The sequence below is a fragment of the Xyrauchen texanus genome, chromosome 10, assembly GCF_025860055.1.
Source record: "Xyrauchen texanus isolate HMW12.3.18 chromosome 10, RBS_HiC_50CHRs, whole genome shotgun sequence".
In the NCBI taxonomy this organism is placed as follows: Eukaryota; Metazoa; Chordata; class Actinopteri; order Cypriniformes; family Catostomidae; genus Xyrauchen; species Xyrauchen texanus.
The window spans coordinates 12,970,355-12,996,964 of record NC_068285.1 but is presented as its reverse complement, the minus strand read 5'-3'; the positions used below and the strand labels follow the sequence as shown (position 1 = coordinate 12,996,964).

The 26,610-nt window shown below is 39.2% G+C and overlaps 1 protein-coding gene across 2 annotated transcripts in view; it reads right to left on the bottom strand.

The window, feature by feature from the left end:
• LOC127650920 (zinc finger protein 449-like) overlaps positions 1–14,777 on the bottom strand; it is a 451,526-nt gene extending 436,749 nt beyond the window's left edge. The window contains exons 1-4 of one of the 2 annotated variants that reach the window (XR_007971482.1): positions 14,328–14,777; positions 7,546–7,860; positions 6,250–6,567; positions 993–4,943 (exon numbers count right to left, since the gene is read on the bottom strand). Coding sequence is in view for 1 of the 2 variants with exons in the window: in XM_052136577.1 (XP_051992537.1) it covers positions 4,492–4,943; positions 6,250–6,567; positions 7,546–7,860; positions 14,328–14,661 (1,419 nt within the window). In the remaining variant the exon portion in view is untranslated. Of the gene's footprint in view, positions 1–983; positions 4,944–6,249; positions 6,568–7,545; positions 7,861–14,327 lie in introns of those variants that run through there. The other variant, XM_052136577.1, reaches the window with a different exon arrangement.
• Positions 14,778–26,610: the final 11,833 nt, after the last annotated feature.

Genomic DNA, 26,610 nt, shown 5'->3' with positions numbered 1-26,610 from the left:
CACCCATTTCACTTTAGTTATTTATATCAAATCTCTGTAATGAGATGTAATGACCAATTAGACAAAAATCTTTAACTGGTATCCATTCTGGTACATACCCTGGAGTCTGCATAGATCAAACATACTGTATTGATTTGTTTTAGCTGCTAAGTACTTTAATAACATATCAGTCAGATTTACAACATGCAAAAACGTGCTGACCATATCTAGACGTGCTTGTTCAGGAGTGTCAGCTACATTGCAAAGCACGATCAAAGTTGCAAAAAAAAAAAAAAAAATTTAAATGCTAATGTCAATGTATACTTCGGTTTACTGAGTGCCAGACCAACTCTCTTACAGTGCGTATAATGCAAATTTCACAGACTAGTTTTTGTAGACACATGGACAGTCTGCGTCTTTGCGCCTACCGTTCACTGTGCTAAAAAGTATCCACGTCCATATGGGCTCTCGGTCAAAAGAGTACAATTGAAAGGCTGAAGCCCAAAGTATATGCTAGTGTACGCTAGCAGGGGTAGTAGTAGTGTATGCAAGCATTATACTCGCACATCCTGGATTTTTCTAAGCATACATACTCTGCATGCATAGCCTTCTGCACATTTGTTTGCATGTGCTTGGAATTGTTTGCACTAATTAGTGGGTCCTCAAGGTGGCAACACTTACAGTTGGGCCATTGTTTTCACAAAGTAGTGCAAGAAGATGTAAATGCCAGTAACTTGAGCCAGAGTTTGAAATTGCATAATATTACTCACCGTTTTTGCCAGATATTGCAGATAGACAGATATTGCAAAAACATTAATACTACAGCCATGGCCAAAAGTATTGGCAGCGACATACATTTTGTGTTTTGCGAAGTTTGCTGCTTCAGTATTTGTAGATAATTTTTTCACATGTTTTTATGTATACTGGAAAACAACGATAAGCATTTATTGGCAAAAACATTCAATTTATGCAAAGAGTCGATATTTACAGTGTTGACCCTTGTTCTTCATAACCTCTGCAATTCGCTCTGGCATGCTGGATATCAGCTTCTGGGCCAAATCCTGACTGATGGCGATCCATTCTTGACTTATTAGTGCTCGGAGTTGAGCACAATTTGTGGGCTTCTGCTTGTCCACACGCCTTTTGAGGATTGACCACAGGTTCTCTATGGGATTAAGATCCGGGGAGTTGCCTGGACACGGATCCAAAATTTAAAATGTAATGATCTTCGAGCCACTTCATTATCACTCTTGCCTTGTGACATGATGATCCATCATGCTGGAAAATGCACGGATCATCACCAAATTGCTCCTGGATCGTTGGGAGAAGTTGCTCTTGCAGGACGTTTTGATACCATTCTTTATTCATAGCAGTGTTTTTGGGCAGAATTGTGAGAGGGCCCACTCCCTTGGATGAAAATCAACCCCACACATGGATGGTCTCTGTTGGCATGACACAGGACTCATGGTAGTGTTCACCTTTTTTTCTATGGACTATAAATGTTCCAGATGTCCCAAACAGTTGGAAGGGGGCTTCATCAGAGAAATTAACTTCGCACCAGTCTTCTGCTGTCCAATCCTTGTACTTCCTGCAGAATTTCAGTCGGTCCTTGATGTTTTTTTGGAGAGAAGTGGCTTCTTTGCTGCCCTTCTTGACACCATGCCATTGTCCAAAAGTCTTCGCCTCATTGTGCGTGCAGATGCACTCACACCAACCTGCTGCCAATATTGAGAATGTTCTGCACTGGTGGTGACACGATTGCTTAGCTGAATCCTCAGTAGGAGACGGTCCTGGCACTTGCTGGACACAGTGGGACGTCCTGAAACCTTCTTCACTGCAACAGATCCTCTCTCCTTGAAGTTCTTGATGATCTGGTAAATGGTTCTTACAGGTGCAATATTCTTTGCAGCAATTTCCTTGCATGCGAGGCCAACAAGAACACAATGATTGGAAGCACTTCTTCCCTCCTTTTTTAGCAATCAGTCAGCTCTTATAATCCATTCAGAATGATAGAGTGATTTCACCTGACTAGTATCGTTCACACTTTCCCAGGTGCTGCTGATATTATTAGTGAAATGATGTTGGCTGGTCATTTTGTGCCAGGACCAAAAAACATTTGGGTTTTTGTGATAAAGTTCACTTTTGGCCAATGAAGCTTTTCGCAATTATTTAAAATGCGTATTTTCACTCTGCACAATAATCTAGAAACAATGTGAATCAACACCACAACAACTGAAGCAGAAAACTTTGCGAAACACAAAATTTATGTCAGTCAATACTTTTGGCCACGGCTGTAGCATGTCATTCCAAAATCAACCCGAAAGACTAGAAGAAATCTTTACTGGTCTAAACTACAGAAGAGAAATAGTCCAGCATCACATAGCAGTCGTAGTGACTATGAATAGACTGCTTGTGTCAGTTGAGGTCAGATGAAGTTTACTTTGAAAAACTAGACCATTCGATTGAACGCATATGTTAAAATAGTAGTATACTTTGGGCTTGAGTATGCGAGACAGAATGGCATGTGGAAAAACCAAGAGTACCCTAGCCTTAAGCATGCTAAACAACGAATTCCCAAGCCAACCATTTAAAAGATAAGCTTATTAAACAGTTAATTCTAGGCACTAGCAACAGATGATGCACTTAACAAAATTACAGTGTATGTTCTGTTTTCCATATTCATTATACCTCAATACTCAATACATTTGGACAGCAGTTTGGGTTTAGGGTTCATTTAAATTGGCCCATAACACAAAAACAAAAAACTGCATTCTGTAAGAGTATGTGTGGTCTAAAAAGGTTTCCTTTCATTTTTATCTTTGGGTCACAAACTCTTGGTACCTTCAGGTACCAAACAGGTAGTTTAAAACAAAAGAATCCACATTTATATAACAATAAAAATGCAAAATTGAAGAATAAGTGGGCAAACAGATACGCCAGACCTATTCCATTCTGAAATTCATTATTGTAAACGTTTCTGACCAGGACCTTACTCCTGATATTGCAGAAGTCCAAAAATATGACGCGGTCCCAGCGATGAGGTATTGATCCAAAAAGTAACTGTAACCATGTACTTTTCAATCATGCTTATTATTGACAGAAAACTTTGGTGACTTTACGAGTCAGTAAGTGGGAATGTGTGTAATGTGGGACTCCCTTTGATGCAGGGCGTAAATCAAATGTGTAGGGTCCATCTACAGCTGTGGAAAAAGACAACAGTGCCTTCCCTGAGGAAGACTCCATATATTCAAGTGGATTTCCACATACAGTATATTTTGAACCACTGATACTGAGAATCCCATATCTTCACAAGAGGAAACTTAACATTTCTGCTTAACATTAAGTTCAAGATATAGCCTTGTATTTACACTCATACACTACACAATAGGAAGACCCTACTCTAGAAGAGAATACTGATGGGGAACCTAGAAAAAGTATGTGATCTCCAATCCCCCATCATCAACCCCCATTTTCAAGTCAATGAAACTGAAGGGCACACAAGTCGGGTGCAATCATTTAGAAGTTTCTTTCCAATAACCATTCCAATGTAAAGTTCTCATGACATGGTCATAACTTCAGTCACAACAATTAAGGTGTCCTCCTTCTGTAACTGTTCATCCACACTCTCCATGCCACATTAAGATTTCTCCCTTGCGGTTTACATCGTACAATGATTCATGTTTACGGTGTTAAAGTTCAAGTCAAAAGATGTAAGCCACCCTGTAACATCTTGTTGGATTGACATCTTAATTATCAAAAAGAATCCAATATGACATCTGTAAGAATATTTTTGAAGAGGTATTTCATGTTGAGTTCTACGTCAGTGAAGACCGTCAGAAATGGTAGATTTGATAGTGGAAGAAATATTCTATAATCTCTGGTTTATTTTTATCTTATTCAGAAGATTTGTAGAAAGAAATATAAGACCAACATGAGGCAAGGGACCCACAATGAGTTCAGGCATTGTCTACTATTTGCTGCTCACTCTTTTATCTTTCCCTTTAGGATGTCTTAGCGACAGTCACTGACTAGATTGATGAAATTCACATTCAGTTTTATGCATCGCTTTTAAATATTTACAAAGTTTTAAAACCTTTTAAAATTTGTATTGTGAAATTAGTTGCCCAAAGAACTTCTTATTGTGATGGTCTATGTACCCAATTTGGATATACACAGCTTGTAGTTATTGGCATTTATTTCAATAAAAGTTGAAGGATAACAAATAATTTTTTATTTTCCCTAAGAGTACCTTCAAATGAGAAAGAGGGCTACAATGTGAAGTAGATTTCCTTCATCGGAAATTTTTATTAATTTCAAAGCTTCATGAATCAAGTTGAAAGCCTTAAACCATCAAATTCTGAAATCGAAGCAAATCTGACAGACCTGAATTGAATTCTGCTCATGATTTAGCTGAACCACTTATATAAACAACAAATACTGGGAAACATCTATCCATCACTGTTCCATTCATAATTTCCCTTTTGAATTTGTTCCCCTCTCATCTACATTTCTTCATATAGTTTTGCCTGTGTGCATTTGTAAGTGCGCTTGGAGCTTTGACGACTGGGAAAATCTCTTTCCACACTGTGGACATTGATTGGGCATCTCCTCATGGGTTTGCTGGTGGGCTTTGAGAAGATGCACACGGCTGAACTTGCTGCCACACTCTGCGCAAGCATGGGACTTCCTCCTACCTTTGTGTTTTGAGGATTCGCGGCCATCCAATTCATGAGCACTTGTCTCGTCTTCATCATCCTCCTCTTCCAGGTTCTTCTGTTCTTTATTCTCATTTGCTGGGATCTGATCACTCTTTGGTCCTTTGCTGACTTGTGAATCTGACGGATCCAGGGACACTTCCAGACTGGGAGTACCATCCATGGACTCCTCATCATCCTCAAGCAACTGGGATGGGAGAGTCAAGAGTCTTTGCAACATCGATGGAGATCTGATTAGAGAATCATCGCCTACAGATAAAGCAGGAAAAGAGAGAAAAGTAAAACTTCAAATTATAGTTCTTAAAAGTACAGATAGAGCGATAACCTGTTTGACCGATATTCACACAGTTCAACTAAATAAGTTATTTAATATCAGGTCTACCAATAAATGGGACCATTAATTAGGTCTCTAAAGAAAAGAATAAAAAAACATAATTACATAACTGTCAAATCAAGTAAAGACATTATTATTTGTATAGCAGTTTTCACAACACAAATCATTTCAAAGCATGTAATATCTATCAAAGTCTTACAGTCATCATTGTGTATTTTGATTAAAATATGTTTGCCCACGATTGATCTTGCTGCTCATTGTGGGAGAAATTACCTAACAGCTATTCCATGCAAACTGCTTCACCAACACTGATCTACGTGCCGTGGCTGTTTTCATCCTGCCATTGCTCTGTCGGTCCCTTCAGAAAAGGCCACACTGCTCTGCATCACAATAACCAATAAAAACGTAGATATACCACTGCTCACTGAAACATGGCAAATTCCCAGTGACTATTTCCACATGAACCTGCTAACTCCCCCTGGATACAACAACCTGGCTAAACCTAACCTGATTTCGAGGGGTGGTGGTCTGGCTGCTGTCTATCGCAGCAGCTTACATACTAAAATAATTTAATTTGATTTTAAATTGAAAAATCATGGTATTTGAATAACTTAATGTTATTGGTCCATCACCACTGCTTGTGGTTCTTGCGTATCACCCACCAAAATCTTTGTCTAATTTCTTCAGTGATCTGAATGAGCTGTAAACTTGTGCCATGTGTTCATCTGTACTGTTACTTGGCGATTTCAACATACATGAAGATACCGATTGCCCAATTGGGGGCCGGGCGTGCGCATTCACGGCTCGGCCCCACCCTCCTCCTCCTCCTCCTCACACTGGCATATATCCATATGTGTGGCATGTTAATGTGTGCTTTTGTTAAAGAGATGATTCAGGTGTATGGATTACAGATATGGAGTGATGCTGTACAGTCCCGGCAGAGTGTGTCAGATCACGGTGGTCTGCTGCATCCTTTAGAAGCGGCCTGCAAAATCAAAATTGCACCGTGCATATCATGTTCAGCATAGATTTTGTGGTCGCGCTTTGCGTTGTTGCCTGATTTGCATAATTACTTTAGTGACAGCATTTTAACGGGCACAGTCCATTCTTAGTGAATTCCACTTATATTGGATAAAACAATAACAGTAATAAAAAAATAAAATAAAAAAGTTAATCAATCTCTACCAGACAGTATCAAATCATCAGCACAGTTCAGCCTACCTGTGAAACTGACAACAGGAATCCCTTTTGTGTCCGAGGAGAGAGAAACAACCTCCATATCTTCTGCCTGCAACCATGGCAGCTGCCCCACCTCAAGCTCCAGCTTCCTCTGAGAGGCCAGGCAAGATGGCATGAGAGTCTCCCGAATTAAACTGTTCATGTCGCTCATCGGCCCTGAACCAAGCCCAGTGGATTCCTCCTCACTGGTCGTGACCTCTTTGATCTGAAAGAGGTCGCTGCACCACTTTTGCCCAAAGACTTTATCTAGTATGGGTACCCAGTCCTGGGCCACTGCAATGACAGTCTGCTTGTCTGCTTCTATTGAGCGAAAAACAGTAAAAGAAGAGTTGTAGTAGAATAATTATTTATTTTTCAGGCCCTGCTAGAAAAGACATCTTGTTCTAAACAAAAACAGGGGATTTTTCCATTGTTTCCATCATTAAATACATTGTAATTATATTTAATCTACAATATGTAAGATTGAAAACAAGCATTCCAAATTCAAAATATTGGAGCATTGTCTACCCCGCCCCAGACTCTAAGCTCATGCGGGTTGCCAGAATATTGACATGCAAATCGGCCAACTCAACATCCGTTTTAAAGGATTTCTGGGCTTTAAGCTGTCTCCAATTTCCAAATGCATCTCCAACATTTATCCTTGTATTACTACGCCTCTGGTCATGGTGGTTTTTAGACAGATGGCAAGGCTTTTTAGGTCGGGTGGAATCTGTTATCTCTGATCCAGTTCGTTGGCTGGCTTCCACGGCTGCAGCACCAGTGAGTGTTATTTGCCTGCAAACTTGTTCAAATCTGGCAATCCGGCAGTCAAAATACTATTGGTGAGTGGGCAGTGGGCTGGATCACACGGGCCAAAACATAAACAGAAATTCCGGGCCGTAATGGAAACTTCAATGTCGAATATACTGGCTGTAGCATTGTTATCAGAGAAGCCTTTTCAACTTAGCATGTTTCCTAATTCTCTAATGACATTGTTAATTTTAGGATTTAGTATAGTAAAAATATTACATATAACACCTTAAATGCTGTAAACCCTAAACGATTTGAACATCTTCACAACTTAAATAAAACAAGTTTTAACAGAAGAAATAAACTGATTTTATTAAATTTTTTACTTTTAACCCCAACCCCCCAAAAATGGCCCCATTCACTTAAATTGTAAGTGCCTCACTCTGACTCGAAATACACTTTTGTGGTAAAAAACATTATGCCACAAATGCTATCGATTGATCATAATATCAATTTATTAATAGTAGATAACAGCAAAATAGTTGGTACCATTGGTAGTTTCCATCTGTTCCTTTCCCCATGCTTCTTGGGGTGATGATTGGTCCGGCACGCCTTGTGACTCTTGCCTTTCCACTTTGGAACTGCTCGGAGAGTCAGAGTCGTTTTCACAGTCTTCCGTTTCCGCAGCAACCACCTCATTGTCCTCCAATTTGTTCTCGTCCTGTAGCTGCTCTTTCAGTATCTGGTTTTCCCGCTCTTTCTTGGTGAACTCCACGAGCAAGTCGTCAAAGCTATCTTCCACAATTTTGGTCAGCTCACAAACAGCGATTTCCAGCACGTGTTCCATAACAGCTTTTAACTGACCTTAAAATAGACACAGAGTAGAGACATTACATTATTAAGTAATTTACGGTGATATTACGATCTTTAATGGTTTTGTTGCCTTTAAAATGTCTCTGTTCTATGCTGCACTGAAATGCATGCAATAAGACCACTGACTGACATTTACGATAATCACACCAACAGATTTTTCGCTGCTTACTTTGAGCATGCAAATGCTCAGATCCAGAGACTCAATTATGCTAGTGTGTAAAGATCTGAACGCAATTCAACTAAAATGCCACAACAAATGCTTTTTCCTAGAATATGTTGGCCCTGCTTCTCTGAGCAGAATTACCAAATTAACGGTTTAAATTCATTTAAAGAAGAATTTTGATGAACGCAATTTCTGGACAAATAGTAGTATTGCTGTCCAGGTTTGCGGTGTTGCTGTAATAGCTTTATAATGAATGAAACCCAGAGACACAATGAGAACATTTGCTTCCAACGGTCTAATATTGTTGGTGAAATGCAGCTCATGATCATTGGGTATATATCAGAATAATGACTCTTTTACGTTTGCCTTCTTTCTTTGTCATGGGTTTGGGCTAGAAATCAGAACATACTTCTTTCATTTTCTCAACTGGTCTATTATTTTTATTATTCAGCAAGAACTTTATATTTCCTATGGTGAAAATTCTACAAACTCTGCATGTGCGAAGGGTCTGTGAACTTTCCCTTGCAACTAGCAGTTACATGTGCAATAATCAAAACATCAGCTACTCGTTTCAGTGAAAGCCTTAAAATGTCACATAAAAGTTACTCTCCTCATGGGTTAAAAAAATCTGCCTCAAGGACAGTTTTGCAGTTTTTAAATCATTTGGATGCAATAAAGACATTATTTCTCATACCAGTGGTGAAAGTGTTGTGGCTTATTTTTGAACGTTTGTATATACACAAGCTAAATCTGACAGCAATGGACAAAGAATATGAAGAAATGTGTAATTTTAAGCGGAAATATGGCAGACAAATAAAGACACCCACACAAAATACACAAGACCCATCAGGTATAAAAGAGTCTATTAATACATTTAACACAAACTTTAGGGGAAAGAAAACCCCAAAGCAAATCCTAGACATTTGCATTGATGTTTTATTTTTTGTATTGAAGTTACAAGCAAAAACGTCACTAATGGCGACGGGGTGCTGGTGGTTTAAAAGTAAATTGGAGGAAAATGCTGCAGGTTCAGATTTTATGATGGGTGCAAGCACGAACCTTTCAGGCCCTCCAAGTAATGGCATTCCCATACACCTCCCTACAGCAATAAGGCCTTTAAAATGCACAGCATGCAGTCCTCTCCATTCTACACTTGACTGTTTGGAGCTCACTTTGTTTAGACCATAAGAATACTCTTTCAACAACATTACATCTAATAGTCCACGCATGCCAGCAAACTACTGCTTTCCTGTTCAGATAATGTTATCATGTTTAGATAATGATACACTGACACATATATAATGATGATAATAATAATACTACACATTGTTTAATTTCAAATATTTAAGTGCATTTTGAGTAAATATTGTGCAAGATAAGTGTTCATTTTAGCAATATTTATTAAAAAAATAACATAAATCACTTGTTTCACTACTAAATATATATATATATATATATATATATATATATATATATATATATATATATATATATATATTTTGACTTAAGAATATATATATATATATATATATATATATATATATATATATATATATATATATATATATATATTCTTAAGTCAATGTGCAGGAGCATTTTCCTATTAAAATTAAATTACAATAAATAAAAATAGGCATCCTTTATTTAGTTGCAAAGTAAACACTTAATTTTATTCTATTCTTTAGTCTGAACTAGACAAATCGATGACTTGTATGATTGAATTATCATGTAATCCATGTCAATATTAAGCTACATAATGGGAATCCCCAAAACCACGAAGAATAATCAATGGTTGTTGTAGTAACATTCATTTGTAAAGTTAAAAGTCGATATGCAAAAGCATTCGCAACCCATTTTACTCATGCAATTTGATGCCTTTCTAAACGAAACAGGATATTCAAATGGCAAACATAAATGTAGGACAGGACTTGATTTAATCAATTGGCAATTGAGTGCATTGCGAAAAGCAGTCTCTATATGACAGCTGGTTGAGGTAGGCTAAGTGGTAGAAATGTAAGAAAGGCTTGGTGACAGAAGTTAAAAACCAAGTCATTTTAGGCCTAGTCCAAACTAATACGTTTTCATTTGAAAACGCATTCCAAACTGGATCAATTTAAAAACACTGTTTTTGTGTTGTAGTGTGGACTGTGAAAACGGATGCTTTGGAAATCTATGACGCATTTTTAGTCATGTTATCTATCCAACCAAAACAATCAAGATGGCAGCCTGTGTTATAGTGGTGCTGTTGTGCCCGATACTAACTTTGAGAGCGTTGTTAAAAAAATAAATGTTACTTTGTACAACCTTCACATTGCATTCCTTCAAAGGCGAATGGAAGTTTACTCGGAATTGGTGTCCGGCGATGGAACGCGAGGACAATTGCATTTCAGACCGTACATGCAGCGGGGATTTTCCGCATGCGCAGTGACACGATTTAAACATTTTCATATGTTTCAGTGTGGACGAACAATTTATGGAAAACGCTTGAAAACGTTAGTGTGGACGGAGATCGATTTGAAACGAAAATGCCATTTTCAAATGTATCCAGATTAATGTAGACGTAGCCTCAGAAGCAGAGCAATTACTACATTGTGATAAAAGGCTAAAATGGGGCCTGGGTAGCTCAGCGAGTATCGACGCCGACTACCACGTCTGGAGTGATGAGTTTGAATACAGGGCGTGCTGAGTGACTTAAGCCAGGTTGTGCGTGGATGTCGCGGAGAATAGCACGGGCCTCCACATGCGCTACGTCTCCATGGTAACACGCTCAACAAGCCACATGATACAATGCATGGATTGCTGTCTCAGATGTGGAGGCAACTGAGATTCGTCATCCACCATATGGATTGAGGCGAGTCACTACGCCACCACGAGGACTTAAGAGCGCATTCCAAATTGGGGAGAAGAAATAAAAAAAAGACTAAAACAAATTAAAAAGACTAAACATTTTTTTTCTATGGAATAACATGTACAATTAATATTTCACAATAAGACCAAGAATGTTGGAGTGGTGGTGGCATAGTGGGCTAAAGCACATAACTGTTAATCAGAAGGTTGCTGGTTCGAGCCCCACAGCCACCTCCATTGTGTTCTTGAGCAAGGCACTTAACTCCAGGTTGCTCCAGGGGGATTGTCCCTGTGATAAGTGCACTGTAAGTCGCTTTGGATAAAAGCGTCTGCCAAATGCATAAATGTAAATGTGTATTAAGTGAGTACAGTAAATAGGGTCAATTTTGGTTTTATATTGACTTACGACAGCTACACATATAAATTAAACAATATAATTTTCTTACAAGGTATTTCTGTCTTGATTGCCCGTAAAAATATCTCGGCAGACTCAAAACAAGATGCGTTTACTTAAAATGCAAAATGACAGAAGATATTTTGTCTTGATTTCTGAGAAATCCAACAAAATTAAGTCAAATGTATGCTAACACCGTTGGCAAATATTTATGATCGCTTTAGAATCAAGACTTAAAAACTTATGTAATTTTGCTTCAAGTAATTTTTTCTTGGTTTAAGGATGTTTTGACCATTTTATTGGAAAAATAATAATAAAAACATTTCCAGATTTAACAGATTCCATGTAAGCCAATGCTCTCTACTCAAAGGATTTTGTGGGCCATATAACTATGATGATCAGTTTAATGCTTGTGTCTGTCTGATCTTGATTCACTTGACTCCATGAGTGTATCCATATCAAACAGATTGAACAGGTTCCTTTTGAACAAAACTCTACTACTTTGTGTGCACTAGAAGCCTATTTCTTGAGCCATCTTATAGGCTATAACAAAAATTGGATCACAGCCATTCTGTTGTGCTCCTTTTCCATTTGTCTGCAGTCCCTTGTCTATGTTGTGTGAAGTCTTCTCATGATAATACCCCACCCCTCAAACCACAACCATGGATACCCTCCACAGGATTGGGTATGTGTGGCTACCACTGATCACCTCCATTGGACAAAACACAAGGGAAAGGCACCCTCCCCATGACTCCCTTCTCTGCGGTACGAAAAGCAGCACTAAAGTGCAGCTCAACAACAGAAGCGTCATCCCCAATACAGACACTGGGTCCAAACCACCTCTGTACACATGTCTACTCAGGCCCGAAGACTGCTGACCAACAATAATTTCAAAGACCAGACATTATAAACTTCCTACAATGAATCCGCTCGCAACAAAGACAAAGCATACCAACTGGCAACTGCAGTACGAAACCAAGCCTTGTTCCTCTGCAAACTCCTAGAAACAATTATGGTAGACTTGCACACTTCCTCCCTTAGAGTAAATGACCAGTTTATAAAAACAGCCCCTAAAGCAAAGTACAGACTTTAAGAGGGCAGTCTCACTAGGCTTTCAGACTGCAAATTTCTTTCAGGCAATGCAACGGACAAGGATATGACATGATGACAGAGAGCTTCTGGTTTTAATAAATAACACTTCACAAATAACAAAACATATTATACTACAAATGTTAAAATTTAACATCTACTCACTTCAAAGCAACAACAAAACATGCAGCTTTGAAATATGTAGGGCTGGCTATCCTTTCAATTGTGCAAAGAGGTCAGTGTGCGACATTTCAATCTTCTATTGGCCATGCATTCTCTTGTCATCCAGATTCGCAGTTCAGAGTTCACCAAGCTTGAACACTGGTATGCGGCGTAGTACGAAATTTCTTTGCACGATCTTGTGTTTCTGGCCTCCCGCATTCAGATGTGTTTCAATCGGAGTGAATGGAGAACAAAGTGTAGTGTGACCGCCCCTTCAGTCAGAGTAGCTCCATATTAAAATTTTGATGGGAATGAAAACAAGGCTGTGAGCAATAGACTTCGTCTTTTTTTTTTATTATTTATCCCCTTTTCTCCCAATTTGGAATGCCCAATTCCCACTACTTACTAGGTCCTCATGGTGGCGCGGTTACTCACCTCAATCCAGGTGGTGGAGGACAAGTCTCAGTTGCCTCTGCTTCTGAGACCGTCAATCTGCACATCTTATCATGTGGCTCGCTGTGCATGACACCACGGAGACTACCAGCATGTGGAGACTCATGCACAAATCGCCACTCGCCTACTGATAGTGAACCACATTATAGCGACCATGAGGAGGTTACCCCATGTGACTTTACCCTCCCTAGCAACCTGGCCAATTTTGTTGCTTAGGAGACCTGGCTGGAGTCACTCAGCACACCCTGGATTCAAACTCACGACTCCAGGGGTGGAAGTCAGCGTCAATACTCGCTGAGCCACCCAAGCCCCTGACTTAGTCACTTCAATGGATTTTATTGTTGTTTCAAATGATATTAATCATTCATCTGACAAAATATTACAAATATCGTTACCAAAACTTTTCAGAAGACAAAAAAAAAAAAACCCAGAGAGCACAAGTTGAGGAAAATAAAAGGTGATCTGGGACCTTTTAAAAGCTCATGAGACTAGAGGTAGACCGATATATCGGTTTAACGGATTATTCGTGCCGAACATTGCTTTTTTTGGAACAATCTCTATCAGCGTAAATCGATGCCGATAGTTTATCTATCATTTCGCCACTTCGAAATAAGAGTCCCCGGTGTGTTACGGGCTTGTTAATACTTGAAAATCACATGTTTTGCATCAAATCGTAATTTTATTTTAGGTTATTTTTGGAGTTTTTGGTTGAAAAAACTGCATCCGGGTTTTATTAATTTAGAACTCTTTGTCTGTGCACGTCATAAAAAGGAAAGAATAAGATTCTTTTTTAACATTCTATAAATGTATTCTAAAAACTATCATCCGATTCATCGGTTATCGGCTTTTCCCGCCATCTCAGTTATCGTCCGTCTATCCCTCTCAGTCTTTTTTCATTCCCGTCTTAAAAACATTGTTCCTTTCAACAGCATAAACAATAGCATGGAACATATGTTGTGTAGATACATACAAGTTGGACTTTAAATAAAATACAAACTGAACTAAAAACTCATCATGTGGTTTGAATTGAACAACAGCGTCATCTAAATAGTTTCTAAATAATAGTTTCTGAAGTTTCTAAATAATAGGGGCGTTTAACCACATTAGGGAATTGAATAGATGGGTGCACGAGCAGACTTTATTTTGACTTCCTCCTTCCGTTCAAAATGGTGATTCGTATTGTTTTTATAAACCCCGTCACTGCGCACCAACCCACAGAGTCTGGTTTGCATTATTATTATTATTATTATAAGCGCCTCCATATATTATTTACAAGAATAGCTACGCGTTTACCGTCCTTATGTTTATTTACAGCACCGTTTTTAACCAAGTACACACAAATAACCTTACCAACTGCTCGCCCTTTCTGTTCACGCCTGAGCGTCTCAGACTGCACGCGACATTCAGTGCTCAGACTGGGGGTGCGTTGCTTTGTTCCATCGCTCGTGCCTTTTCGTCCCTTAGAGGCATTGCCTTTCCCTTTGCCTACGTACTTCAGCTCCCGGGACTGAAGGGTCGCCCTCAAACGCAGATTTTCCTGCTCTTTGGTGGACGTTTCCAGTAACATTGAATTCAAAGTGGCCCCAGCAGTCTTGGTGATTTCCTGAACGGCGAGGTGCACTACCTGCTCCAGTGCGGATTCCAGCTGGCCTTGGAAAAACGAAATGTAAAGTGCACCGTTCATGTTTACGACCACTCCGTTGGAAGGCCTCTTTCATTCTTCCTCTTCCCACCCCCCAAAATAGTGTTAAATATACAGAAGTCCTCCTAAACAGCTGTCTGTCTCGAAACGAACAGTTATTATCCCCTTTTCTTAAAATGCATCGTTTATGTACACGCCCCTTTGGATGCAGTACCGAAGTACCCTGTGTGAAGTCGCAAACGGAATCCAAGCAGTGCATAAGTACAGATCCTCAGACATCCATAATGCCATTTTGCCCCTAATATGATATCGTCTGCGCAGTTAACCCAGAAACAGTGGCGGAGTGACCAGAGGGAGAACCGGGACATTTCCCGGTGGGCCGCTGTTCTGACAATCTGTCTTACCATCTCAGGATGTGCTACCGGTAGTTCAAGCTGTCATATTGTCTAACAAAATGTGCTTCTTTCTCAGAATGAGCTACTATTTATATTAAAAACCGCCTTAATGAATGATGTAAAATCAGGGGTAGCACATCCTGTCAGCTTGAGATACCCCATCAGAATGAAATACCACCTTAATAAATGTATAAAAACTTGTTTTTTAATGATGTCTTGTCAGTTACACAACTCGACAAGTTATTTGTGCAAAATAACGTTCAATTTGAGTAGATTTCAAATATCGTAGAGTATTTAAAAAATATATATTTAGATACCGTATCCAAACACACGTACATACACAGTTATGTACAGGTGCTGTATAACCGTCAAATTCCTACCGCGTATATTTTTATCACAGACAATACAGATTAATTATTGAGAGATTTTTTTTTTTTTTTTTTTTGCAATAAAATACTATATATAATTGTATTATTATTCAGCAAGATTTAAAAAAAATATTTTCACCCAAACTCGTGATTTTTAAGGCAAGGTAGCTCAAAATTATGGGTGTGTCTTCAGATATGCTAGAAAACGTATTGCGCATGTTGGAAGCACATTCTGAGAGGTAGGACAGATTGTCAGAACACCGCCCGCGAGACTGGGCCGAAACGGCGACGATACGCTCAAACGGGCCACCGCGTTGTGACGAACAGGCCACCACTGGCTGAAGAGGGTCGCAAAACTACGCCACGATATGCGTAAAATTACACCGTTACATTAAATGCTCTAGAAATGAATGACCCGTTATACTCAATAATGATACCTCACTTTAACCTGACTGATATATGCATGACTTTTTTAGTGCACATAGAAATTTGGTTTTTAATTTTCTTTTAATTTGGTTAATTATCTTTTTTTTATTATTATTATTTTTTACACTGTGTACATAGTCAGTGCATTTTATTGAAAGGGATACACCCACTTTGAACAAAATTTTATTGATGCACTCCACTTCTTTAAATACGGTAAAATCGCCCCTGTATGCCCTAAAAGGAGGGCGGGGCGAGGATCGTTAGATACTAGATTATTACAGTTTCAAACGGGCATTGTATGGCACGTGGCAATGAGCTGGCAACGTAAATGATTCCACCTGAAAAAAAAGTTCAGACATTTTTTTCAAAAACATAATTATAGTGTTTAGTGCATACAAAACATATAAAGATGAAAGAAAAAAAAGACATTTTGTCCTTATTGCTATATATTGTATTATTGCAGTACTACTGCATTATATTAATATTCCATTATGTCGTTGCAATATAAATTATGAATATTGGGCTATCAAATTGACCACACTGCTAAAATAGCCTATTCAGAGCACTGAGCACCAGAACCGTCAGGCACAAGAACAGTTTTTTCCACAGGCTATCCATCTCATGAATAGTTAAAACTGCCTGGTTGAGCAACTATTATGTGCAAAACACAGCTTATTCTAATTATATTTATCCAACCTATCCTACCTCTTCTGTCATAACATTAGGGCTGTAGATTTAACGTGTTAATTCAGTGCGATTAATTGTATTAAAAATAACGCATTAAAAAATTTACGCAATTAATCGCACTGCCCCCGGATCGTAATATGGATGATTCCTGAGAAATGTAAGCTTGTAGTGTCGAGGAAAATCTTAGACTAATCTCTCTAAAATGCAAGAAAACTCTCGGAGTCCAGGGCTCCAGATGCCAAAGTTGTAGTTTATTGAACTCCAGCAAACTTGAGACCGGTCAGCTGTCCGTTCTGACTCTCTTAGTCCAAAACCTCCTCTTCTATACAGTTTGTTATCTGGTCTTTACCTCATTTCTACGCCCCTTCATTATTTTTGTAACCAATGGATACTATTTGCCACCATTATCTCACAGAGCCTTTTCATATCTTTTTACTGGTAGAAACTTGGCTTTAGTCAATCTTTTTAATTAATTTGACCACTAGTTGTTTTTACTCCTTATCTTCAACTGTGTTTCAAGGTCCTTAGCATCATTATTTTGTTACAGCTGGGTGCTCTTTGTGGCCTCTGACCTCATATGCTCTCTCCTGGGTCACACAAAGGCCAGGAAACTCATATAAGTACTTTGATATAAAAACATACTAGAATATTGAAAAATATACTATAGTAGTACCATATGTTTACTCCAGAGGGCAGTAAGTGAAACTTCAGCTTTGTGGCAACATGCAGTTTATATAGTGAACAAAACAACCCTTCTCCAGACAGCACAACACAGACATGCGTTACGTTCTTGCGTTCAAAAACACTCGATTGAGTGCAAATTCGAACTAAGGGATCTCAAGATGTGTTTAAAGATTGAGTATTAAACTATATTTAACTGGAAACATTGACCTAAAAATATTATGCTTATGACGCAACACACCCGAGACGCGACACAAGCATGTCTGACGCAGGTGTACATTGACGGGACCTTAAACAAGCCCTCATAATAAATCTCTGATTGACAAATTCACTTGTGAAATGGATTGCTGTGAACTGTGTGACAATGATTGACTTATGATCAATAATATGGTAGTAAACAATACATTGTATTCTAAAGCCGCTTTTTGTATTGTCTTATTAATGATTAACTCTTCTGCCACAAGAATGTAAAGCATTTTAATTATCTGAATATTTTTTATTATATATATGCGATTAAATGCAACTATTTGATGTATGTTTTTACATCTGGGAGACGTGTTTTTAGGTTGTTTGCTCATCTGCGAAACATCTGTGAGAAGTTTTCACCCGGATGTCGAAGAGACATCCAGTCGATGTCTTTGAGATGTTTAGCAGATGTTAGATGCTTTCCAGATGAAAGGATCTAAAACAGACATCTCTGCGATGTACTTGTGCTAACCTGGGAATCCCATCAGGAGGAATCGTGCATGCGGTCAGTGCCTACGAATATACCACTGCCCTGATTCCTGTTTCGAGCAACATATGAAGAACACTGTTGTCTTGTGGTAACCTCGCGAGAGAAAAGGGATAACGCAACATCAATATTCTGCAACTTAATGAGCCTCAGTAGCTGGCCTATATAAACAATGCACAACAGTTAGAGTTAGGTCTAGTTCTCTCTCATGAAAAAGTAATTCTGGGTAGTTTTTCCTTGATGCAAATTTGACTCCCTGTAGATATTTCCAAGGATGTAAACAATAACAAGGGAATAATAATGCTTCTTGTCTTGAAGCAATTCTGGTATCATTACCAGATCCCATAAATAAAGTTAACAAATTTCCTCATGGAACATGAAATATTTACCTGAAGTGAATGATCCAGACGTGTTGTTGATACTGAGTGCCTATGTGAGAGAGGCGATCAGGGCTGGAATGGGAAAAGAAATCGGCCCGGGACTTTACATAGCAACTGGATCAAAGTTTGAACCAAAAGTGGTTGGGGGGGGTATGCCTTTTCTGCATATCGCGGCACCGCTTTGTGGTCCGTTCTGCATAACGCGGCGGCTCATTTTAGCTTATCGCGGCCCGTTCGGCCCGCTCGGTTCTCCCGATGGACAGTCTGCCCCGATCGCCCCCCAAATTGCGTCGGCCCACCGGGAAAATCCCCGGTATGCCAGATTACCATTCCAGCCCTGGAGGCGATGAAACTGTACCGTTGTTTTGATGCTCAATTGCTCACAATTATTTAGTCAGCGGAAAGATTGGGAATATTTGATCACTCCGATTATAATCAATTAAGATGTCTGCGCGACCGGTGGACAAGGTAAGGATTTAAGTTCATAATTTGTAAATCATTTAGCATAAAAGCATCCGCTAAATGACTAAATGTAGAGCTCTAATTATTAAATAAAAAATAATACTTTAATTGGCAAAAGTGTAGTTCACCAACCAGACATAAGATGTGCACTACAGGTGTTAGTACTCCAGATGTTTGACTCACTGATGCGGATCATGCGTCCATTTGTGGTTGCTTTTTCTGAGAACTAAACACTTTTTAGTTCCAGGCATCCAGGGAGTACGCAGCCTCCGAACAACATGATCCATATATAAATAATGACATGTTATGACAATCGTAACGTTAATCGTGCTAAAGTCACAATGAATGAAGCTCCTCCCGCTGTTGTTTTGAATGAGTATGACAACTAGCAGGAAGTGTTCAAGGAACAAAGATGTCACTTCCTTAAACCAACAAACAGTCCTTAAAATGGTCCATAGGTGGATAAGATCACCTTTATCATCCAACTATTCGTTCATTTCGTAAATTCACGTACCTCTTCTTTTTTGCAGACGCTTTTCTCCAGAGTGGTTTCAGAACTTCTGAGAAAACCGGTTCTTCAACCAGGGTAGAATGATTTAGTATCATTTATTAGCTTTTAATTACTCTGTTGTTTATTTTATTACTGTGCTGTTTGATTAAGTGCTGTGTGAAGTATGTGGGTTAAAATTGTTGGCCACTTTGAGGATCGTGAGGTAAATCAGCTGTCCACAAGAAGCATGCAGAGCAATATACCAGGAGTTTTCTAATGCTACACAATATTTGTTTTCAAGGTGGGATGTTGTTATAGTAAAACAATGAATGTGTCGGCTTGAGACATTGTTCTATGGAAGAGTCATGGCACTACTTTTTCTCTGGAGGTGTAGTTAGGTGAGTATTCAATCATTACTCTTGATTTTATTCAAGAATTAAGATTGTGATCCGATGTTGTTGATTCATCGCATCTCAGTTTGTGTTCTCGAGAGCATGTATTAAAGTGTACTTTGTGAGTGTGCGAAAGCAAAGTGCAGGTGTATGTATGTATACTGTATATTTTAGCACGTTCATATTTGAATACGAATTGCCAGCAGTGTTACTTTGGAAATAATGCAATTATTGTAGTTCTACTTTTGCACCAACTTCCTTTAGCAATAAAAAACATAACTGCAAAAAGATACAACTGTCCTGTAATTTATAATAGCACTAAGGGTGTACTTGTTGTGCATGTTTAGTTGTCATTGTATTGTGTGTGTATGTATCACATGCAATATTGAAGATAAACTATTCTGTAAAGAATATAGGTTAGGGCTTGTTACCGTTGTGCTATGTGGATAGCATGTTAATGTATGGGCCCTTGGATAAGCAGACAGAGAGATAAGAAGGCTATATCACAGCATGTGGATACAAACACTGCAAGTGGTTAAGCAGCACTTTTGGTGCTCTGAGTTTTACAGTAAAAATACACAACACTGTTAAAAACATCTTTTTTTGAAAGATCTGGCTTTCTTATGTTTCCTGAAATGCCTCCAATCAAAAATACTTACATACAGAATTTATTTGTATCAAACACCAGGGGGTGCAGTATGATACCTGTGCCAAATAAACTCATAAAGTGTGTTTAGCTTATGTCTCTGGCAATGCTCTTTTTGTATGAAGGCTTACACAACTATTTCTTTTTTCTTCTTCTTCTTCTTCTTCTTCAGCTGAGACCTGTGGAACCAATCAATGACTTTGTTAATTAAACAAAAATGGATTAGGGTTAAATAATATGATTCTGAGCATATTTGAGTTGTTAATGAATTAAATCATAACCAATGAACTAAATAAAACTATAAAGTCTGGTAAATGCTGCTTTACAAAATGTAATGGGGAAACTTATTCTCCTCTGGTCAGCCAGGACCTTTAAACAATCATCTATGCAATCCATCACTTCAGGTCAATGCAATGTGGCTCTTAAACCCAAATCTAAGGTGTTTTCAGTGTATCATGTCCAAAAATCATCATCCAGAACCAGACTTTAGAGCAAGCTATTCTAGTTTTAGATCTATATGGAGTCTCACAAATTCTCAATCCTGACCCTTCCACTGCTGCCTGCTATTAACCAGCAGAAATCAGTCTGAGGATGAGTTGATGAATCCATTTTACCTTGATGTTCCAGGTTGGAGAGTATAATCAAATTTTTTCAGCCATACCTCTAAATGCGGAAAACTTCCCAGAAGAAGAGAGACAGAGAGCACTGATCATGAATTAAACATGGCTATGCAAATAATACTCATAAACGTATTCACTGCTAGTGGTGATTACTAGCAAAAGCTTTTGTCTGTCATTGGGTAAAATGAAATGTTGGTGATGTAAACGTCAGCATCTCACATATTTATCACATATTATTATGGGACGGCTGTGGCTCAGTTGGTAGAGCGGGTTTGCCACTAATGGCAGGATTGTTGGTTTGAATCCCTGCCGACACGACTCCACATGTTGAAGTGTCCTTGGCAAGACACTGAACCCCAAGTTGCTCCTAATGGCAGGTTAGTGCCTTGCATGGCATTGGTGTGTGAATGTGTGTGTGAATGGGTGAATGGGTGAATGTGTCACAGTGTAAAGCGCTTTTTGTTAAGGTTTAAAAGGCGCTATATAAGTGCAGACCATTTACCATTTATCAAAACAGCAAAAGCCTGAAAAATCAGGGCCTGGGTTACTCACCCCTGGAGTCGTGAGTTCCAATCCAGGGTGTTCTGAGTGATTTCAGCCAGGTCTCCTAAGCAACCAAATTGGCCCAGTTGCTAGTGAGGGTAGAGTCACATGGGGTAACCTCCTCATGGTCGCTATAATGTGGTTCACTATCAGTAGGGCGAGTGGCGATTTGTGGTGGATGCCGTGGAGAATAGCGTGAAGCCTCCACGTGTGCTAGGTCTCCCTGGTAACGTGCTCAACAAGCCATGTAATAAGATGCAAGGATTGACAGTCTCAGACGCGGAGGCAACAGAGATTTTCCTCCGCCACCCAGATAGAGGCGAGTCGCTACGCCACCATGAGGACCTAGAGTGCATTAGGAATTGGGCATTCCAAATTGTGGAGAAAAGGGGAGCAAAAAAAAAGAAAAAAACCCTCTGAGGCTCTGTATAGAGCCACCACCATTGTGTCCTTGAGCAAGGCACTTAACTCCAGGTTGCTCCGGGGGGGGGGGGATTGTCCCTGTAATAAGTGCACGTAAGTCGCTTTGGATAAAAGCGTCTGCCAAATGCATAAATGTAAATATGTTTGCTGGCGGTTTGGAGCTCCCGCCACTTTTTGGATCTCGGCCTACAGCTATATCTGGCTATATGGCATTTTACCCATACTACTCTTACTACTTACTTCAACCATGTATATGGCAGATCTAGTAAGAGTAGTATAGTAGTATGCAATTCTGAACATGGCTTCCTTCTTGAAAAATGGCAAGAATACAAATAAATCCAGGGGGTGCCAATGAAAAAGGGGCGTGGTCTCATGTTCGTAACAGAAGTGATGGAACTCAGGTTTGCGCAAAAGCGAGAAGGTAGGTTAAGTAGAGTGGTCAAGAGGGTTCATTTTTTGTTATTTAATAGATGTTTTAATCTGGTTGTCAAATGAGAGGCAACCTAACATCGAGGTTACGTCATGCAAGCACTTGTGTGTCCCGTAGCAGAGGTGGAGTGAAGCTGCGGTGAGTTTATGACAGGGTTGACAAGGTGCAATAAACACCTCATACCATGAGGCCCCGAAATTACGAGCCCTACTATGGCAAAGGCATAGCTCATGAATATTAATTTAGTTATGATCAGATGGCTTCATCTATTCATCCCACATCATTACCCTGATAGCACATGTACATCACCCAGAAATCTATTTGATGTGTGTTTACTGTGTATCTGGAAGATGTAGCCTATTCTATTTTAGGTTGTTTGCTCCTCTGTAATACGTCAATCATTTTACACTCAGATGTCAATAAAAATCTTTGAGACGTTTATGATTTAGAATGTTTGTAAAACAGACCTATTTAGATTATTAGCAGATGTTAATTATGATATGATAGGTGTGGGTGAGATTTTTAAAGGGTTCATGGTATGAGTAATAAAATGTTGTTTGATCTTTTGACATATAAGAGGTCATTGTACTATAAAAACATACTGTAGGTTTCAGAACTGAACAGAAAAAGAGCATTTATTTAAACCAGATTCTACATAGAGATGGGCCATTTGGAATGTGTGGAACTTGTGATGTCACAAGGACCAAATACATCTGCATATGACTGCCTCTTCAATACGACCTCAACGCCTATTTTTCATCATTGCACCCTTGGCCCCGCCCACTGCTGCTCAGTCACACAGGTGAAGAGGAGAGAGGACCTGTCATGGGAGATTCATCCAAAAGAAACTTAAACATGACACCTTTATGTTCCTAAATGGATTTAAATGTTTTTCTACAGTAGATGAACGGCTTTGACTGTTATCATTCATCTCAGACCACTTTTAAATGACGTGATGTCACATTCTAACAATAAAAAGGATACCCCCATTTGCTCTCTCGCTGTTGTGCTGTTCTGAAGGCATCCTGGAAAATTTTTGCACCCATCTGTGCTATATTAAATTGTTGTAAACATGCACTAGATGGATGTCTTTGATCGTTTTGATGCGTTTCCAGCAATGTGGGCCAAGGTACAAAAATGCGTTTCATTCTGCTGCCCCTGACTGGGAGAAACACATGCCGTTCTGTGTGTAAACAAGCACTGAAGATGTCTCTGCTTTGGCCTGTTGAAGCCAGTTGATCACTGTGGATTGCATTACATTACATTTAAATGTATGATTTTGGCAGATGCTTTTATTCAAAGCGATACAGTGCACTTATTACAAGGACAATCCCCCTTGAAGTAACCTGGAGTTAAGTACCTTGCTCAAAGACACAATGGTGTTGGCTGGGATTGAACCAGCAACCTTCTGCTTACCAGTTGTTTGCTTTAGCCCACTCCATTATGTGTGCATATTCACAATATTATTTAAGCTTGGCAAAGGAACACTATTGGACCACAAAAATATAAGTGAACTATTTCATTAATAAATATTTAATAGGGGGGCCTGGGGAGCACACGAATAAAGACGCTGACTACTACACCTGGAGTCGCAAGTTATGTCTCCGCAGTAATGTGCTCAACAAGCCACTTAATAAGATGTGTGGGTTGACGGTCTCTGACACGGAGGTAACTGAGATTCGTCCTCTGCCACCCGGATTGAGGCGAGTCACTACGCCACCACAAGGACTTAGGGCGCATTGGGAATTGGGAATATTTTCAGAGGAAATGTGTTGGATGCGGGTTATACGGAATGGTAATAATGAAATGTAGTTTTATAAATGTTGTGGTCTTATGGAGTTTGTTCATTTTCTTCAGATTGCGTTTCAAATACGGCTGTATTGAAGGGCAGCACGATGTTAGCCAACCATAACGATGGGGATTTACATGGAAGTCTTAAAGGGCCAGAGAGCATAACCGAGCATTTCAGGCTACGTCTACATTAATCCGGATACATTTGAAAACATCGTTTTCGTATCAAAACGATCTCCGTCCACACTAAAGTTTTCAAGTTTTCCATAAGTTGCTCGTCCACACTGAAATGTATGAAAACGTTTAAATCGTGTCACTGCGCATGCGGGAAAATCCCAGCTGCATGTACGGTCTGAAACGTGTTTTTATCACGTTCTGTCACCAGACACCAATTCCGAGTAAACTTCCCTTCGCCTTTGAAGGAATGCAGTGTGAAGGTTGTACAAAGTGAGTATCGGGCACAACAGCGCCGCTATAACACAGGCCACCATCTTGATTGTTTTGGTTGGATAGATCACATGACTAAAATATTTCATCGTTTTCCAAAGCATCCGTTTTCACAGTCCACACTACAACGTGAAAACGGCATTTTCAAATTGATCCACTTTGGAGTGCGTTTTCAAAAAGCTCAGTTTTCGCGGACAAAAACGCCGTCTCAGTGTGAAGGTCAAAACGGAGAGAAAAAGATGCGTTTTCAAACAAAAACATATTAGTGTGTACAAGGCCTCAGACAGAGGGCCGGAGATAGGGAGGAAAATTATTATATATTACTTAATTATGACTTTTGGTACAAAAAAACTTTACAATCATTATAAGTGGACCTCAAGGAAGATAATACGTTTATTCAAATAAAAAGTAAAAAAGGACTTAAATATTGATCTATTTCTCACCCACACCTTACATATATAACTTCAGATGACATGGATTAAACTACCGGAGTTGTATGTATTACTTTTATGCTGCCTTTATGTGCTTTTTTGACCTTCAGCATTTTGGTAGCCATTCAGTTGCATTGTAAGGATATAGAGCTGAAATATTCTTCTAAAAATCTAAAGAAAGAAATAGATAGCATGAGGGTGAGTAAATGATGAGATCATTTTTAGCATTGGGTGAACTGTTCCCTTAAAGTATGGGCTTTGTGCATGCCAGTGAAGTTCTTGCACATTATTACTTTATGGACCTCGCTTTGTGCCCCGGGGCATTGTCATGCAGGAACAGAAAAGGTTTGCCCCATTCTATTACTTGGATGGCTGTATGCTTGATGTTATGCAGCTGTCAGTAATGAGTTTAGATGAAATAGCCAAAATTGTTGATTAGACGCAGGTGTCCATCTACTTTTGTTCATGTAGTGTATTAAGGTTTTGGAAGGTGTTTAGCAATCTCAAGAAGGCTTTCTTACTTGAAAACATATGATTAAATACCTTAATAAATTCTAAAGATAATCAATATAGCTGTTTTTAAAGAGAGAAAAGAAAACAAGAAGGAAAACACAATCTCGTCTGTGCTTTTCACGTATAACCCCCCCAGTTCTTGTGTCGTTTCTAGTCAGCATGGGGACTGCGGTAACTTTGATAAGCAGCTTGGCAGGCATTTAAGAACAATTGCAAGTTTTCCACTTCGCTGTCACTGTACTCGGTGACCTGTACAAGGCACATAAAGTGCAGCACAGAATGAGAAATCAAACAAGCCCTGCTGCAGCTGTCTTCAGCACAGCCTAAAAAATGATTCAATGGTGCGTTGAAGGTGAAATATGTAATTTGTGCACCACCAAATGGAATTGCAATAATAATGCCATAAGTCCATGTGCATCCAGATGCATCCTGCATTGCTAAAGTTTGTTCTCTGTCCACAGGCCTGTCAGAACGAAGGAGTTTACAAATGGTGTAACATCTGGGTCGGACTCAGCTACGCTGTTGGTGTAAATGGGTTAACCCACATATACCACAGCATGTGTTCATGGCCTATATCACAAACAGACTAAACCGAGATATGATGCTGTGTGGCATTGGTAACCAGGAGGTATAGATCCCAGTCCCATATATATTTTGAATGCACAATGATCAAAAGAAAGAAAGAAAGAAAGGAAGAAAGAAAGGAAAGAAGGAAGGAAGGAAGAAAAGAAAAGTATCACTATTCACACCTTTATTAAACTTTGCAGCTATAAATTGGTCAATATGGTTGAGCCTCCTTTTAATGCCCAATGTGCATTTTTTTATTTTTGTATTTATTAATTTATTAAATGTATTAAAAACTTTGAACTCATTCACCGATTGTGCTACAAACATGAATTATCAAATCATGTTGCTTGTTGAGGAGACGTGCTTTTGGATTTCCCAAAATGTTAAATTGGTGATAAAATATTAGAAAATTGATCTTGGGGGAAGTGGGGTTGAACTCTTTGGACTTTGGTTTGGTGAACAACCACCCAGAACACCCTAACAGCCACCTAGCAACACTCTAGCAACCATCAGAACACCTTAGCAATTGCATAGCAACACCCTGGCAACCACCCTACCATTGCAGA